General features: G+C 44.6%; 1 protein-coding gene across 1 annotated transcript in view; it reads left to right on the top strand.

Moving 5' to 3' along the window:
* dpp10 (dipeptidyl peptidase like 10) overlaps positions 1 to 17500 on the top strand; it is a gene marked incomplete at both ends in the record, with an annotated part of 123966 nt that overhangs the window by 63774 nt on the left and 42692 nt on the right. The window contains 4 exons of the mRNA XM_080536359.1: positions 892 to 986; positions 1149 to 1223; positions 13311 to 13363; positions 13877 to 13958. Coding sequence (XP_080392485.1) covers positions 892 to 986; positions 1149 to 1223; positions 13311 to 13363; positions 13877 to 13958 — 305 coding nt within the window. The remainder of the gene's footprint in view (positions 1 to 891; positions 987 to 1148; positions 1224 to 13310; positions 13364 to 13876; positions 13959 to 17500) is intronic.

Below are 17500 nucleotides of genomic sequence, written 5' to 3'. Positions count from 1 at the left end.
GTTGGCATGTTATGCTAAGAGCACAAGCCAGTTCTTGGCAGCTGTTGCTAAAAACATTTGATTCTTTCATCACGGATGTCACATGTAATTTAATAATGATTTTAAAACATGCCATTTAGCAGGCACTTTTTATCCAAAGCAACCCACAGCACAGTGAATGAACACATATTTAGCGTGCTGCTTTGATCTTGACTGATCTAGTAGTTTGTTGGAATGTTGCCTGCTGGCTTGAACTGACGGGTGGATAGCATGCCAGATGTACTTAGCATTATCTCACCCAGTCTCTCGGGACCAGCTAGCCATGTAGCTAACCATATCTAACCATATCTAACCATATCTAACCATATCTAATCATGTAGCTAATCATATCTAACCATATCTAATCATATCTAACCATATCTAACCATGTAGCTAACCATATCTAACCATATCTAATCATATCTAATCATGTATCTAACCATATCTAACCATATCTAATCATATCTAACCATATCTATATCTAATCATATCTAACCATATCTAATCATATCTAACCATATCTAATCATATCTAACCATATCTAACCATGTAGCTAACCATATCTAATCATATCTAACCATATCTAACCATGTAGCTAATCATATCTAACCATATCTAATCATATCTAACCATATCTAACCATGTAGCTAATCATATCTAACCATATCTAACCATATCTAACCATGTAGCTAACCATATCTAACCATATCTAATCATGTAGCTAACCATATCTAACCATATCTAACCATGTAACTAACCATATCTAATCATATCTAACCATATCTAACCATGTAGCTAATCATATCTAACCATATCTAACCATATATGACCGTTTTTCACACGTATGTTTGTTTCTCTGTATGTCTCCTTCAGACTCAGAAGTCATCTACAGGAACCGAGACGGTCATGTGATCAAGTTCAACATCCTGACCAATGAGACAGACATCGTACTCAACAACACCACATTTGTAAGTAAACAACTGTTCTCAAATGTGCAGAACACACACACACACACACACGCATGCACAGGCGCACGCACGCACGCACACCCACACACAGCAAGTATACTCTCACTGTCATTCAAATGAACCAACGGACCTCTCCCTTTCTCTGTCTTCTTTGTTCTCCAGGTTAATTTCAACGTTGCGAAGTACTCTGTCTCTCCAGACTTGAAATACGTGCTCTTTGCCTACGATGTGAAACAGGTAAGTTTTACATTCACATTTACATTTTTGGCATTTAGCAGACGCCTTTATCCAAAGCGACTTACAACAAATTAATTTGACTAAGTAAGGTATGGTCTATGTTCGGGCCAGGGGACCATTGGCAGTCGTAATGCTACAAGAAGGATATTATATATTATGATTATGATTATAATTATAATAATAATAATTATTGTTGTTATTGTTATTGTTATGATGATGATGATGATTATTATTATTATTATTATTATTATTAACAGTAGAGACACTGTACAGGGGGTAGAAGGTAAATAGATGTCTCAGCATGGACTGTTAAGGTGTAGCCTGAAGAGATGGATGTCTTCTCTGTAGTCCTGACACCAGTGGGAAGGTAGGGAGTGACTCTGTAGTCCTGACACCAGTGGGAAGGTAGGGAGTGACTCTGTAGTCCTGACACCAGTGGGAAGGTAGGGAGTGACTCTGTAGTCCTGACACCAGTGGGAAGGTAGGGAGTGACTCTGTAGTCCTGACACCAGTGGGAAGGTAGGGAGTGACTCTGTAGTCCTGACACCAGTGGGAAGGTAGGGAGTGACTCTGTAGTCCTGACACCAGTGGGAAGGTAGGGAGTGACTCTGTAGTCCTGACACCAGTGGGAAGCTCATTCCATCAGCAGGGTGCCAGGACAGTGAAACGTTGAGAAGAGTATCTTGTTGTTATCACAGTGACTGTGTGAGATAATAACTGAGTTTATTTCCGTGTGAGTCGGATACTCTCATTAAAAAGCATGAACAACACTTGACTCCAATAACATTAGAATTAGTAGGCTTTAATTATTAAGAGTGTGTGCATGAGCTGTTCTCTCCTGTAGCTCGCGGCCTGGCTGAGTTCTATAGATAACTCTCTCTGGTATTATTGTAACAGTCGTGAAGCAGATCACCCATCACCTTTCTCTCTCTCTCTCTCTCTCTCTCTCTCTCTCTCTCTCTCTCTCTCTCTCTCTCTCTCTCTCTCTCTCTCTCTCTTTTTGTATATACTGTATACATATGTACAGTCATGTGAAAAAGATAGGACCCCCCCATGAAAACCTTTGTCTTTTTCAACATATTTATGGACATGTGATCTTCATTTTAACAATATTGTGAGATGGAGGTAATATAACTACTAAACAAATAAAACTGAAAGGAAATATTTTAAAAATGAAATGCAGTTTTCTTGTGAGGAAAAAGTTAGGACACATTTATTACTACTGTATGCCCAAAATTAGAATCACGTTCACCACATCAGGTGCTTAGAAGATTAGACCATCATTAGCCTCTCGTAGGGTCCTCCATAATCATTTAGTTTGGTATCCTCTTGATTGTTGAAGTGAGTGGTATCACCATGGTGATATCAAAAGAGCTCCCTGAGACATTTAGAAAAAAGGTGTTAGATGTGTATGAGTCTGGATTTAAATATATCTCCAAAGAATTAGAAATCAGCCATTCCACTGTCTGGAAAATAATTTACAAGTGGAGAACATTTAAAACAGCTGCCAACATGGCCAGGTCAGGCCGTCCTAGCAAGTTCAGCCCAAAAGCAGGCCGTAAGATGCTTAAAGAAGTCTCTAACCCTAAAATGTCATCACAGGACCTACAGGTAGAACTTGCCACCGTTGATGTAAAAGTACATGCATCTACCATCAGAAAGAGTTTAATTATTTCGTCACAGTAACAGAAGACATGTTGGGCGCAAGCCAAAGACAGCATTTGAGCACAACAACCTCACACCAACTGTGAACCATGGGGGTGGAAATGTGATGGTTTGGAGCTGCTTTGCTGCAGCAGGGCCTGGCCTTTATTGTATCAGAGGGTGCTTGAGGATAACGTGAGACCATTCGTGACAGCAGCAGGTGAAACCGGGAACAAGTCGCCAGCCGATGTACCAGACTTTTATTCCGGAAAATGTAAATAGATTTCAGCATTGTTGAAAATCAATGACATACTCGCTAGTCAAGCCAAAACTAGAAAAATAAAAATGGAGTCGGTGAGTAATCCTGTTTCTACTCCGACAGCTAACAACGCTAGATGAGATATGCTAATCAGACCCTCCATCCTCCCTGGGATCGCCTATCAGCATTAAACTCGAGGAGATTAATCTAGACTAATTTGCATATTTGACATGAGGGATAATATATATATATATATATATATATATATATATATATATAATCCCTCATGTCAAATATATATATATGGGATAATTTTTATCATGCTAATAATAACTTTGATACAGGCAGGGCCGTGTGTGTGTGTGTGTGTGTGTGTGTGTGTGTGTGTGTGTGTGTGTGTGGAGTGGAGGCTGGGGGAGTAAGGAATCAGAGGACAGGTGCATCATGGTAATGCATTGGAATTTCTGTCCTTTCCATTAAATTCCTTTACATTACCATTACGAGTCCTAGATCCCATCCGCGGTACCATTCCATGCATTCCAATGAGCCTGTCCTCTGAGAGACTGTAGTTGAGTTGTTCAGTTGGCGAAGAAGAGCCGTGTTCTAACATGAGCCACGGGCTCTTCTAAAAGTCAGCTTGATCCAGATATCGTTTAGTATTCCCGTGGGGTTCGACTCATGTTCAAGGCACGAGTGCTTGCATGTTTCCTCTCCAACGCTGTCGAGAGAGTTTGTCTCAGAGTATGTCGAGTCAAATGTCTCTTAGCCTCACCTCTCCTCACGATTGCACTCACTCACACACACACACACACACACACACACACACACACATACGCACACACACATACGCACACACGCACGCACACACACACTCACATACACTCAACCAACACTTTATTAGGAACCTCAGTACATTTTCTCTAGGGAAGGTTTTCTTGGCACACTTTGGGCCCGTTAATATCAGTCATCGCTTGAATGCCACAGCCTATTTGAGTATTGTTGCTGACCATGTGCATCCCTTCATGGCCACAATGTACCCATCTTCTCATGGCTACTTCCAGCATGATAATGCACCATGTCACAAAGCAAAAGTCGTCTCAAGCTGGTTTCACGAATATTTATTTGAATACGAATATGAATATGAATATGAATATGTGTTCAGTGTTCTTCAGTGACCTTCCCAGTCACCGGATCTGAATCCAATGAACATCTTTTGGATGTGGTATAACGGGAGATTCACAGCCTGAAAGTGCACCTGAAAAATCTGCAGGAATTGCGTGATGCAATTATGGCATCATCAGCTAGGATCTCAAAGGAATGTTTCCAACATTTTGTGGAATCAATAGCACAAATAATTGAGGCTGTTTTGAGTATTCAGGTAGGGTTCAGTGAGTGTACATACACGCACACACACACACACACACCTCTCCTCAGGAGTACAGACACACACACAAATGCATGCATTTGCACTCCTCTGGGTTTTAGGACTTTATCTCATTACCGCGGTATCCAGGAGCGATTATGCTCAGCAGAAGCTCCTAATCTCTGTAATGCCTGTCGTTTTGTCAATGGTGATAATAGGCTCCGTCTCTTCAGCTTGTGAACATGGCGTAATGCTCTCTCTCTCCTCGCTGCCGTGGTGAACGCCCCCAGACAAGTCTTTGTTGTTCCTGGCTGTTTGTGTCTGAAGACGTAGCTGCTATCTGATCAGGCCTGAGGACCACTAGATGTTCCTCATTCTGAGGTGAATGGTCTCGATGGTCCTCACTCTGAGATGAATGGTCTAGATGTTCCTCACTCTGAGGTGAATGGTCTCGATGTTCCTCACTCTGAGGTGAATGGTCTAGATGTTCCTCACTCTGAGATGAATGGTCTAGATGTTCCTCACTCTGAGGTGAATGGTCTCGATGGTCCTCACTCTGAGGTGAATGGTCTAGATGTCCCTCACTCTGAGGTGAATGGTCTAGATCAGCGGTTCCCAACCTTTTAGGACTCACGGCCCACTTTACAGATATGTCCAGTATTCGCGGCCCACTCTCTCAGACTTTTTTCCCGTGTGCACGCGCATGAAATGCGTACGAGCGCTCAAAACAATGACGTAATTTGACCAAAAACTAGAGGGAGAGTGGCAAGAGGTTGGGAACCGCTGGTCTAGATGTTCCTCATTCTGAGGTGAATGGTCTCGATGGTCCTCACTCTGAGGTGAATGGTCTAGATGTTCCTCACTCTCATATTGATGAAATATTATTGAACTCGTGTTGAAATTGTACTTTATTTATTTGATTTGACAGTCAGTTGTTGACTACATACAAACGTTGATACAACTACTAGTATATATGGCCCTGAATCATATCACAATCTAGACGTTATGATGTTCTGGACCTTTGCTTGAGAAAGTTTTCTCTAACTGGACCTTGTTGAATTCTAATTGAATACCCCTGATCTATACAGTACATAAGATGCATACCTGGAGTTAGTGTCAATCTGGGTCGTTTAATGATGTAATATGTTGTCGATTTGATGGGAGTTACAATTGATGATACACTATATGGACAAAAGTATGTGGACACAATTATCTAGGGCTGTTTTTAAGATTTGGGCTAGGCCCCTTAGTTCCAGTGAAGGGAAATCGTAATGCTCCGGCATGCAATGCGATTCTAGAGAATTGTAGGCTTCCAACTTTGTGGAAACAATTTGAGGAAGGCCCTTTCCTGTTTCCCATACCCCCAACCATCTCCCTTAACCCCGCCCAGTGGCTGTTATAGCAGCAAAGGTGGGACCAATTCCATATTAATGCCCATGGTAATGGAATGAGAAGTTCAACAAGCAGATATGGGTGTGATGTTCGGGTGTCCCAATACGTTTGTCCATATAGTGTATGTGTTTTACGTAGATGATATGCGATGATGTTTTTGGAAGGCCTCTGGGATGATCTGTTTCCCCTGTGAGAGTATCGCCAAGGTTTGAGTGTACATGGTTGATTGACAAACAGATACCACATGCTTGCCAGAGAATAAAACATACACTACCTGTTGTTCCTCACCCTGTAAAATCAATATTGCATTGGAAATCAATAATACAGTGTATTCTATATCAATATTCCGTATATTCTCTCCGAAACTTTTTTCCTCTCCATTCCCAAACTTTCGCCGGAGGGAACATCGTCTGATGTTGATAAAGAAGCCTTGGAATTCAGAAGCTCGCCTTCTTTAAATGAGAAGAGAACGAGGGCAGAATTGTCTACACACACACTCACACACACACACACACACACACACACACACACACACACACACACACACACTCACGCACAGTCTCACGCACTCTCTCTCTCACACACATGCACACACATACGCACACACACACACACACACACACACTCTCATACACACACACACACACACATACACACACACACACTCTCACACACACACACACACACACATACACACACACACACACACACACACACACACACACACAGCTCAAACCCCAGGCAGACACTGATTAGAGAACAAATAGGTCTGGCGGGATTGGTGGTCATGATTCAACGGCGGAGGAAGAGGGAGAGACAGGTCTCATCACAGATATCCCATCATGCACCATGCAGGGGACCAGGAAACCAAATAGCTCCAATGTGGTGTGATTTAGCAACCAGGAAGGACACCTGGGGCCCTAAACACAGCACTCGGATACTGTCCACCCCCTAAAGTGGGCTATGATTGGCTCTGCTAGATTAGGTATGTGTGTGTGTGTGTGTGTGTGTGTGTGTGTGTGTGTGTGTAGTAAGACTGACCACACTGTCATAGTAACCTGAGTTACCTGGCCACAGTGGCGCGGTAAAACACAAGGGTTTCGGCCGTCGACGTTGCCATGGTAACCCCCCCCCCCCTCCACACACACACACACACACACACACACACACACACACACACACAAACACACATACTGCTTTCCAGAGTAAGTCGTACTGATCCAGTACTGCAATCCTCCAGTGTTTAGAGGATGGGCTTTGATATTGTGAGGGGTTGCAGACGGATCAGCAGTCATATCCATTTCTGGGATCTCCTGAAACCCCCCCCCTCCCCGCCCCCAACCCACCAAACAGAGCCTCCCCTGAGCAGAGTTCTATCAATTTCCCGCTCTTTGGTTACCGGCGGGGTCGATACTGAAGGGGGTGGATGTAGGATTAGAGTATGTGTAGGGTGACAGGCCCTGGGACGGAGAGGTGGTTAAGAATCTCTATGGTTCTCCAGTCTAGCGGTTTGATCAAGGCTTTCCAGTAAACAACAAGCCTTTTAGTTCCGCATCGAATCAAGATTTTCCCTTTTGTTGTCTAACAGAAAGAGAGGCACATGTTACTTGAGTATAACGCCTACAGAAATGTATACTGCCATGTTTTCTGAAGTGCTGCTTTCGACTATATTTGTGTAGAAATATGTTGTGTAAAAATAGTATTACTGTTTTGATATCTTCATCTCCGCCCTGCTTGTTACAAGCATCCACGACCACGATGAGCAACCAGCAAACATCTCCTCCTACATAATTCTACTGTACATCAAGCTCCTTTAACCCTTGTGTGGTGTTCGGGTGAACCGGACCCGTTTAAAATGTTTACTTAAAGAGAATTGGTACAAGAATACATTTTATCAATCTGAAAAAAAAATGTTTTTACACATCCTACAATACCCCAACACATTTATGTCCTTCATAAGATGTTCGGGTCATTTAGGCCCGGATGCACAGAGACACACAGAAACATGCACACACTCACACTGACACTCACTCACTCACTCACACACCTCTGCTCTGCCTTTCCCGCGCCAAGAAGCCGTCTGCTCTCGCACTTTTTACCCTTTGAAGTGCAACATTGTAAACATTTTTACATTTTCTTGCTCTGTACAGAACGTATGCAGCAACTGCAAAAAGTACATTTGAGGTACACACACTGTCACATTCTGTGCTTCATTTGTTGTGTAGACAGGCATACCCATGCACACACAATTGTAGCCAGTGTTATTTCAGAATTATTTGTGATTTTTCAGACATAATACTGTATTTCGACAGTGACAGTGTAAACAGTGTACATTCCGTTCGTGTTTTGTGATTCAGCATTTGCAGACATTTTTGAGAGATGTATTTCATAGCTATTGGCAAAAACAATCTTTCATTTCTATTATTGTTCATCACCAGTATTTTCTTTACAACTTTGATTATAATTAGATAAATGTGAAAGTCAATTGATAATATAAGTTCAAGATAATAAACAGCAATGAAAACATTGTTTCATTAACATTTTTCCTCGATAAGTATGATTTATGACACCCAGGTCTTTATTATAGTGGATTTAGTATTTTCAAAGTTAGGGGCATCATGTGCGTAAAAACGCTTCTACACATCATGCTGTCGTTCGGCCCCACCTATTCCCAGGGGTCTGACACTTTGTGGGTTGTTACTAAGCAAGGGCAACCCCCTAGATCCACCAGAACAAAAGATATGCACTTTTGAATGTGTACACAGTACCTATTGTGCATTATTGGGTACAGTACCTGTTTGTGCCCACAGGAGGCGCCCTTTAATATTATGGGCTATTTTGGGGCTTTCTTGCGCCCTGAGTATACTCCCTTGTACGGGTCATCCTTGGGACTAGGAGCATCATGTCAGGACAAGTGCTTTTAAAACACCAATGATGCCCCGGGTCAATTTGACCCGGACAGTACCAAAGGGACCAAACATTGAACATCACACAAGGGTTAAATGGTCCTTATTATCCCAGAACAGTGTTGTAAACCATGTTGGCTTGCAGGGGCTGTGGTCCCTGTTCTGTGGAGCAGCCTAGTGTATCTTAGCCTAGTGGCTAAACCTGCCTGAGCCCACCTGCATATTTAATCATGTAGCATAGCGTAGCATAGCCTAGAGGCTAAATGTGTCTAAGTCCATCTGCATATTTAATCATGTCGTATAGCATATCTTAGCCTAGCAGCTAAACCTGCCTGAATCAGCTTGCATAATTTAATCACATCGCATAGGGTAGCATTGCCTGTATTAGCGGCTAAACCTGTTTGGATCAACCTGCATATTTAATCATGTAGCAAAGCGTAGCATACCCTAGTAGCTAAATCTGACCTGCATATTTAATCTGGTAGCCCTGGCTCCAAGGCATGGAGCACAAAGACAAGGTAGCAGTTGGGTAACAAAGACCAGGGGATTGTGGGTAATAACTAGAGCCCTCCACACCTCGCTCATTAATCTGGAGGGGAAGAGGAGGGGAGAAGGGAGGAGGAAGGGTGGATGAGATGAGGGAGGAGGGGTGGATGAGATGAGAGTGGAGGAGAGAGTGGGGGGTTTCACCTTGAGCATAGACGGGGATGGAAGGGGGAGGTGAGGAATAAGAATGAGGGGAGGGAAGAGGAGGGAAGGGGAGGAAAGAGGAGTGGAGGAATAAGAAGGAGGGATGAGGAGGGATGGGAGGGATGAAAGGACAATCACTGGGCTGCACGTGTAATCATAGAAGGGTGTTTGAAGTGGATATGATATGATAGGTGTGTGTGTGTGTGTGTGTGTGTGTGTGTGTGTGTGTGTGTGGCGTGTGTGCCCGGTTGACAACAGAACAGTACAGTACAGAACAGTAGGTAGGAGAGTTGTGACCGAGCTGAGCGAACCACTAGGCTTCATTTACATTTTTAGACAAGCTATTTATCTTTTGGGGAAAAAGCATCTAGTCTATGTCTTTGTTGTTGTGGTGGGGTAGGGAGTTCGGTGTAGAGTGGGGTCTAGATTGGGGGGGGGGGGGGGGCGGAGGCACCCAAGCTCTCTCCTAGGGCCCCCCCCCCGGAATGCTAGGTGGCCAAGCGGGTGGAAAAACAGAGTGGTTTAGTTCTTGCTTAATCACTCTCATTGAATGTGCCCTCGCACCTCTAGTGGGGGTTTTAAGAGGTTTTTAAAAAACAACAAACGTTGCAGAGGTGTGATTAATCATGTTCAGACAGAATGTCCCCGTGCCTCGGAGCGCACGGACGCCCACCGCTATCCATCAGCAAGACCGCGGCTCCATCTGAGAGTTGGAAATGTCAAGCTCCGGGTTGTCGATTTCATCACCAAACTGCCCACAAAGGTCACCTTCTCTTCTCTCTCCTCGCTTCCCACCACTTTAATGGAGAAAGGGATGGAAAATGTAAACATAAGAAAGAAAAGAAAGAGAAATAAAGAAACAGGAAAGAAATGTATCCGAAATTCCCCTACGCCTCTTGTGAAGACCGAAGAGAATTGTTGATGTGATCCGCTGTGTGTTTTGATCTACAGAGCGGGAAGTTTTACCGTGAAGGCAGTGGAGGCCTCTTCAGTGGGTGGGAGAACATATTAAAAAAACATGTTTCCCCACCCTCCCCACTCGGCATCAGACTGCATCGGAAAGTTTTGGAAAAGTTGGATATTGAATTTCGAGATGTACGGTTCTGAATGTAATATCGTAGAGACAGACAGTCCCCCCGGAGCATCCCATTCACATCGGCTCCACAAAGGTTTCGAACAGTCGAACCGACTGTTCAAGAGTCCTGCCTTTATGAGCAGGTGTAACTTCTCATCCAATGCTGTTCCATGTCTGTCTGGAAGACAAGTACACAAACACCTGCTGTGGACTGTCAATAGAGATCTTCTTTCTCTCTCTCTTTCTTCCTCTCTCTCTCTCCTCTCTGTCAACAGTGTTGATCAGTGTTGATCTCCACCCTCAGTGGAGAGATGAAACAGAGCCTTTACCTCTGATGTCGATGTTCCGTCGGTACACAACAAGTTCATTACCTTCGCTTTTTTCCGATCCGACCCTAACCTTGACTCCGTCTGAAGGAGACGTCTAAAGATCTAAACCGACAGGTGGTCTGTTTTAACGTGACCCTGAAGCTTGACTCTCGGCTTTGAAAGAGAAAACATCATCTGAAGACGGGAAACAGCCAGTTGTTCAGATCCCCAGCCGACGCGATGCTTCCCCGGGGCTCTCTGCCCCAGCCCTGCCTCTCTGATGCTGGGTACAGAGGGAGCAGCCAGAGGCTTGGATCTCTGTGGTCGCACCTCCAGACCTCCTCTCTGAGGCCGGCTACGGTGTTGCTATCGCATAGACAGCAGCTAGAGACATTTTGTCAAAAGCCATCGTAGGTAGACGCTCTCCACCCCCCCACAACCCCACCCTCCCTTCCTACCTCTCCTCGCTCCCTCATCTTAGCTTGTCAACACTATTTCTGGTGAGGAGAGGAGAGAGATCGATCGCCCATCAATCTCGCTGCTATCACACCTCACATTGCCACTACCGCCTCCTCCTCCTCCTCCTCCTCCTCCTCCTCTTCTTCCTCATCCTCCTCCTCCGGTCCCTTCCTCCGTCCTCTGGCGTTCTGCATAGCTCACCAGAGAGCGCTGCTCTCGTCTCAGAGTGAACAAGACGAAGAAGAAGGCCGCTTTGATTTGAGTCATCCATCCTGTCGCCGTGGCAGCACCCTGTTTGTTTAAGTCCCTCCGTCTCCTCAAACACTAGACCTGGAGGACATCAGCATCTCTCTCTCTCTCTCTCACTCTTTCTCTCTCTGTTGCATCTCTCTCTCTCTTTCTCTCTCTGTTGCATCTCTCTCTCTCTCTCTCTCTTTCTCTCTCTGTTGCATCTCTCTCTCTCTCTTTCTCTCTCTGTTGCATGTCTCTCTCTCTCTCTTTCTCTCTCTGTTGCATCTCTCTCTCTCTCTTTCTCTTTCTGTTGCATCTCTCTCTCTCTCTCTGGTGTATCTCTCTCTCCGTCCTTCTCTTTTTCTGCCAAAGGTTCTCAGTGCAACACATAATGATAAGAATACATTACTGATCTGCAGTTTCTTTCACAATCGTGGAAAGCATTGTGACTGCCAATGGCACCTGGTCCTAGCATAGATGTTTCCTTATGATGACTGTATGTATAGATGATGTCAAATGTACTTGTAAGTTGCTTTGGATAAAAGCGTTTGCTAAATGTCAAACATTTAACACTAGAACAGCTGTGCCTTTTTTACCTACTAAAAGAGCCGCCTCTGGGATCAAATGACCCCCTCTTTACAATGCTCAAGTTGCTATTTACACACAACGACCACTAGTTGGCCGCTTGTAAATTGGCCTGCTTCCTACACAGAAAAAATAAATATAATAGCTTTATATTAGCTTATCCTGATGGGATTTTGGAAACTGGGTGGTAGAAAGCACATATCTAGGAAAAGTCATGAAAGGAGGGTCCTGAAATTTGATCGAGTGCAAAGATTTTTCTATACTCACAGCCGTTCTAGTGTTAAATGTAATGTAAATGGATATTCCCTGTAAAGACAGGGACACCTCCATTTGATAGTCTGAGAGTTAGTCCAGAGATAATGCTTTCACCGTGTAGAAAACCATAGCATCCCTCTTCTGAGAGGATGCGCTGCATGTCTGGGTCAGGGACCGGTGGAAGTAGGAATCGGAGGATGGGGCTCATTGTAATGCATGGTACGGAATAAGGAACAGTATTGAACTTGGCGTGAACCCTGTCCTCCGACGACGCTCGCGTTTGATACCGTTCCACATTCCGTCCCGTGATAGGCTCTCCGATTACTACCTCCCGCGGCCTCCCCCTGATCTGGGTCTACATGTGAGCTCTGTGCAGAGGCAGAGAGGATCTTTGTGACGGTATGAAATAAGAGGGAGCCTGTTTGTCTCTGTCATCACAGTGTGAACACTGGAGCTATTATCATGTCAGCCTCAGCTTCTCCAGGGGCTCCACACTGATTCATACACACCCAGCAGTCAACGCCAATATGATGCTTTTGATCCCCCCCATCTCTATCTGTCTGTCTCCGTCTCTCTCTCTCTCTCTTTCTCTCTCTCTCTCTATATCTCTATCTGTCTGTCTCCGTCTCTCTCTCTCTTTCTCTCTCTCTCTCTCTCTCTCTCTCCCCCACTCGCTTTCTCCTCTCCCCCATCTCACTCTTTCCACATCAGTGAGGTTCTGTGATCTGTTTTTCAGCTCAAATTAAATCGTCTGGCTCCTGCATCTGTCAGCCGTGCAGATTGGATTGTCAGTGAGAACAGCTAGCTCTCTCTCTCTCTCTCTCTCTCTGATGCTGTTATCAGTAGGAGTGGCCTCCGTCAGTGACGTTTCATGCACTAATCTTGTTGTTGTTGTTGTTGTTGTTGTTGTTTGTGTACAGGTGTACCGGCATTCCTTCATGGCCTCCTATAGCATCTACAATATCCACACGAGGTACGGTGACTACTAATATTTACCATGAACTCATGATCGTTGACATCATCATTTGTTTTCAAATGTGTGTTCTGTTAATGTTGTTGTTGAATGAGTCAGGTACTCTCATTAAAAAGCATGAACAATACTTGACTCCAGCGACATTAGAATTAGTAGGCTGTAATTATTAGGATCGTGTGCATGAGCTGTTCTCTCCTGTAGCTCGGCGACCTGGCTGAGTTCTAAAGATAACTCTCTCTGGTATATTGTAACAGTCGTGAAGCAGATCACCCATCACCTCTCTCTCTCTCTCTCTCTCTCTCTCTCTCTCTCTCTCTCTCTCTCTCTCTCTCTCTCTCTCTCTCTCTCTCTCTCTCTCTCTCTCTCTCTCTCTCTCCCCTAGCCCGATGTTTCCAGGGAATTCATTGAGTCTTAGGGGTCTGGCTGGGTCATTTTGTGTGCGTTCCATAAAGGTCCTCCCTGCTTTTAGTCGGGATCTGAAAGTGTTGACCTTTGACCTGTGTGTCTTCCCAGGGAGTTGTGGGAGCTGGACCCTCCGGAGGTGCTGAACTCTGTCCTGCATTACGCAGAGTGGGGCGTCCAGGGACAACAGCTGGTGAGCCACAACCACACCCACGCCTACAGTGACAGCAGCTGGTGAAAATGTTCTGATGTATGTAAATACATTTCAGCGTCGTTGAAAATCAACGACACACTCGCTAGTCAAGCCAAAACATTGCAATGCAGTGGATTCGGTGAGTATTCCCCACTACTACCTAGTTAGTGTAGAGTAGTGGGGATTACTCACCGAATCCATTGCAATTGCAAGTTTTGTCTTGACTAGCGAGTGTGTCGTTGATTTTCAACAACGTTGACTTTTATTTACATGTTTCTGATTAAAAGCCCTTGATCACAACCTTGATCGGTTGCCGACTTGTTCCCGGTTTCAACAACTGCTGTCACATGTCACTCCAAGGTCAAGGTAACGGAATGAGGAAGGGTATCAAACACATGTCCTCATTACGTTCCATGAGGCTGGAGTGTCCAACACTGCTTCAACCACACCTTGGCCTCCACATCGCTCTCTCTTATTGTATAGTACCAGGGGAGGCTGGCAGAGGTAGAAATCAGAGGACGTGTGTAATGCACGGGACGGAACGGAGGACACATGTTCCATACCGTAACTCATTCCGTTGAGAAAATGAGGCCCGTCCTCCGATTTCCTACCTTCGCCAGCCTCTGCTGATATACAGGGGCCAGCGACTGCTGTTGTCAGGGACAACCCACGTTGGCTGGTGAAACCAGGAACAAGACGGCAACCAATCAAATTGTTCAGACTTTCATTTGGGGCGGCTGTGGCGCAGGAGGTAGAGTCGCCGTCTAATGATCACAAGGTTGGCAGATCAGTGATTCGAGCCCCGGCTGGCCACATGTCGAAGTGTCCTTGGGCAAGACACTGAACCCCAAAATTGCTCCCAGTGAGCGGGCCAGCGTCTTGCATGGCAGCTTGCCGCCATTGGTGTGTGAATGTGTGTGTGAATGGGTGAATGAGAGGGCGTTGTAAAGCGCTTTGGAGCAGCTTTGGAGCAGCAAAAAAGGCGCTACATAAGTGCAGTCCGTTTACCATTCTGAAAAATGTCAAAAATACTGCCATGCAATGGTGTTTAATCCCCACTGCTATCTAGTTAACTATAACACTACTTTACACGGTTAATTAACAGGCTCACAAAACAAACTGTGTTAGTTGACTAGCGATGTGTGCCGTTGATTTTCAACAACGGTGACGTTTATTTACATTTTTCAGAATAAAAGTCTGAACATTTCAGTGGCTGCCGCCGACTTGTTCCCGGTTTCACCAGCTGCTACCCTGGCGTCTGATAGGGAAGAGGCTAGTCCCCTCAGCCTGGGATCCTGCACATCTGTCTGCCTCTCTATCTCTCCCCCCTCATCATCATAATGGCTCCCTAATAGAGGCGGGAGTGATTTATCCCTAAATAAACCAGACCGAAAAGTTCCCCCTGACGCAGATGAGAAGCATACACTTTAGCCTGTCAGCTTCTCATACACTTTAGCCTGTTAGCCTCTCATACACTTTAGCCTGTTAGCCTCTCATACACTTTAGCCTCTTAGCCTCTCATACACTTTAGCCTGTTAGCCTCTCATACACTTTAGCCTCTTAGCCTCTCATACACTTTAGCCTCTTAGCCTCTCATACACTTTAGCCTCTTAGCCTCTCATACACTTTAGCCTCTTAGCCTCTCATACACTTTAGCCTGTTAGCCTCTCATACACTTTAGCCTGTTAGCTTCTCATACACTTTAGCCTGTTAGCCTCTCATACACTTTAGCCTGTTAGCTTCTCATACACTTTAGCCTCTTAGCCTCTCATACACTTTAGCCTCTTAGCCTCTCATACACTTTAGCCTCTTAGCCTCTCATACACTTTAGCCTGTTAGCTTCTCATACACTTTAGCCTCTTAGCCTCTCATACACTTTAGCCTCTTAGCCTCTCATACACTTTAGCCTCTTAGCCTCTCATACACTTTAGCCTGTTAGCCTCTCATACACTTTAGCCTGTTAGCCTCTCATACACTTTAGCCTGTTAGCCTCTCATACACTTTAGCCTGTTAGCGGTCAATGATTGGAGGACATGAACCAGCCTCCGCTGCCATCAGTTATCCCACTGAACTAAAGCCTAGGTATCAGACAAGGATACATGTCTGTCTTGTCACATGACAACTCCCCCGACTCCACTTAAATTACATACTGTACTGTACACCAGTAGAAAAATGCCACGATAATCATGCAACGCATGGATTTATGAATACACTACATGACAGCCAGTAAGTTACGGTGACCAGACGTCCCCGATTTCCGGGGGCAATCCCCGGTTTGGACGACCTGTCCCCGGCAACAAACTGTCCCCGGAAAAGTCCCTGTTTCAAGCATTTCATTTTTTTTTTAAATCTTGGCTTGTATTGTCACCTGCTGCCAAGGGTCCTACCCATGCTCATTATGATTGAATGGAGCAATAACAAAGTCATTCTTCACCACTCAGTGAATTACATCCAAGCGTGGGGAAAGCACGCAGACAGTCTCAATGATAATACAATGAAATATATGCAGTGGGTGTATAAAGTTGTTTTAAATTATTAATAAAAATACAATACAATATACAGAATTTTGACAACATCATTAGTCTTATGTTAGGCCTAAACATTATGTTAGGCTTAAAGTATGAGTAGGGTAGTGGAGATAAAAATGGGCATAAAAAGCACAATAGTGTGTACAAATTCACCAGAATGCAGGAAATTAAGTGTTAAATCCTCTTTTTTTCTGGGGGAGGACCCCCAGACCCCCCGCTTGGTTGATGGTTGGCTCGTCAACCTGAACAGTTCTAAGAATTACTTTTAATACCACTTACAGTACACTGACACTAATGTTGAGAGGCACATTCCAGTTGTTACACTTGAGTATTCTTGCTTGAATGTGTATACATTGGTCAAAATAAGGTCAAAATAAATGAAACAGCAATTGTCCCCGTTTCTGTATTTCATCATGATAAAATTTATACATTTTTCCTAAAAAGTTGGAAATGTCCCCAGATTGCATCTGGGAAATCTGGTCACCTTACAGTAAGTGGCGGCGTCAACAGCTAGGCTAGCTGTTAAAAACTGAACTGTCCGCTCTCAGCCTCAGCACGACACAGACAGGATGTTGCGTCTCTCCACTTCATGGTTTTACCTCCTTTATAAATATTGATTTAGTATTCTTATGAAGACAGAACAGGAGACGGATACATGGCAGGGAGACAATGGCTGTCAACAGGGATACTGTAGCCTGCCTTTGTGCTAACAACCACTCTGCCGGTTTGGGAGAGAGACTGTAGGCCTACATGAAAAATGCAGGCCCTGTTGTCGCCAGTGGATTAGGAAAGCACAATCCACTTTAACCACACAATCAAAAGCACATTCTAATTAAAAGTTTCCCCGGGATTAAATTGGAGAACAATTAAGTGGAACAAACCAATTACACAAGGATAGGGCTGGAGGTCCGGGAGAGGTGGGGGTGGGGGGTTAGGGCTGTGTGGGTGGGGTGGGGAGTAAGCATTACACTTATATCTACACTGGCTTCCTGTTAAGTTCAGAATAGATTTCAA

This window comes from Nansenia antarctica, assembly GCF_963989245.1.
Source record: "Nansenia antarctica genome assembly, chromosome: 7".
Taxonomy (NCBI): domain Eukaryota; kingdom Metazoa; phylum Chordata; class Actinopteri; order Argentiniformes; family Microstomatidae; genus Nansenia; species Nansenia antarctica.
The sequence above is the reverse complement of the archived record's forward strand: the minus strand, read 5'-3'. Positions and strand labels throughout refer to the sequence as shown.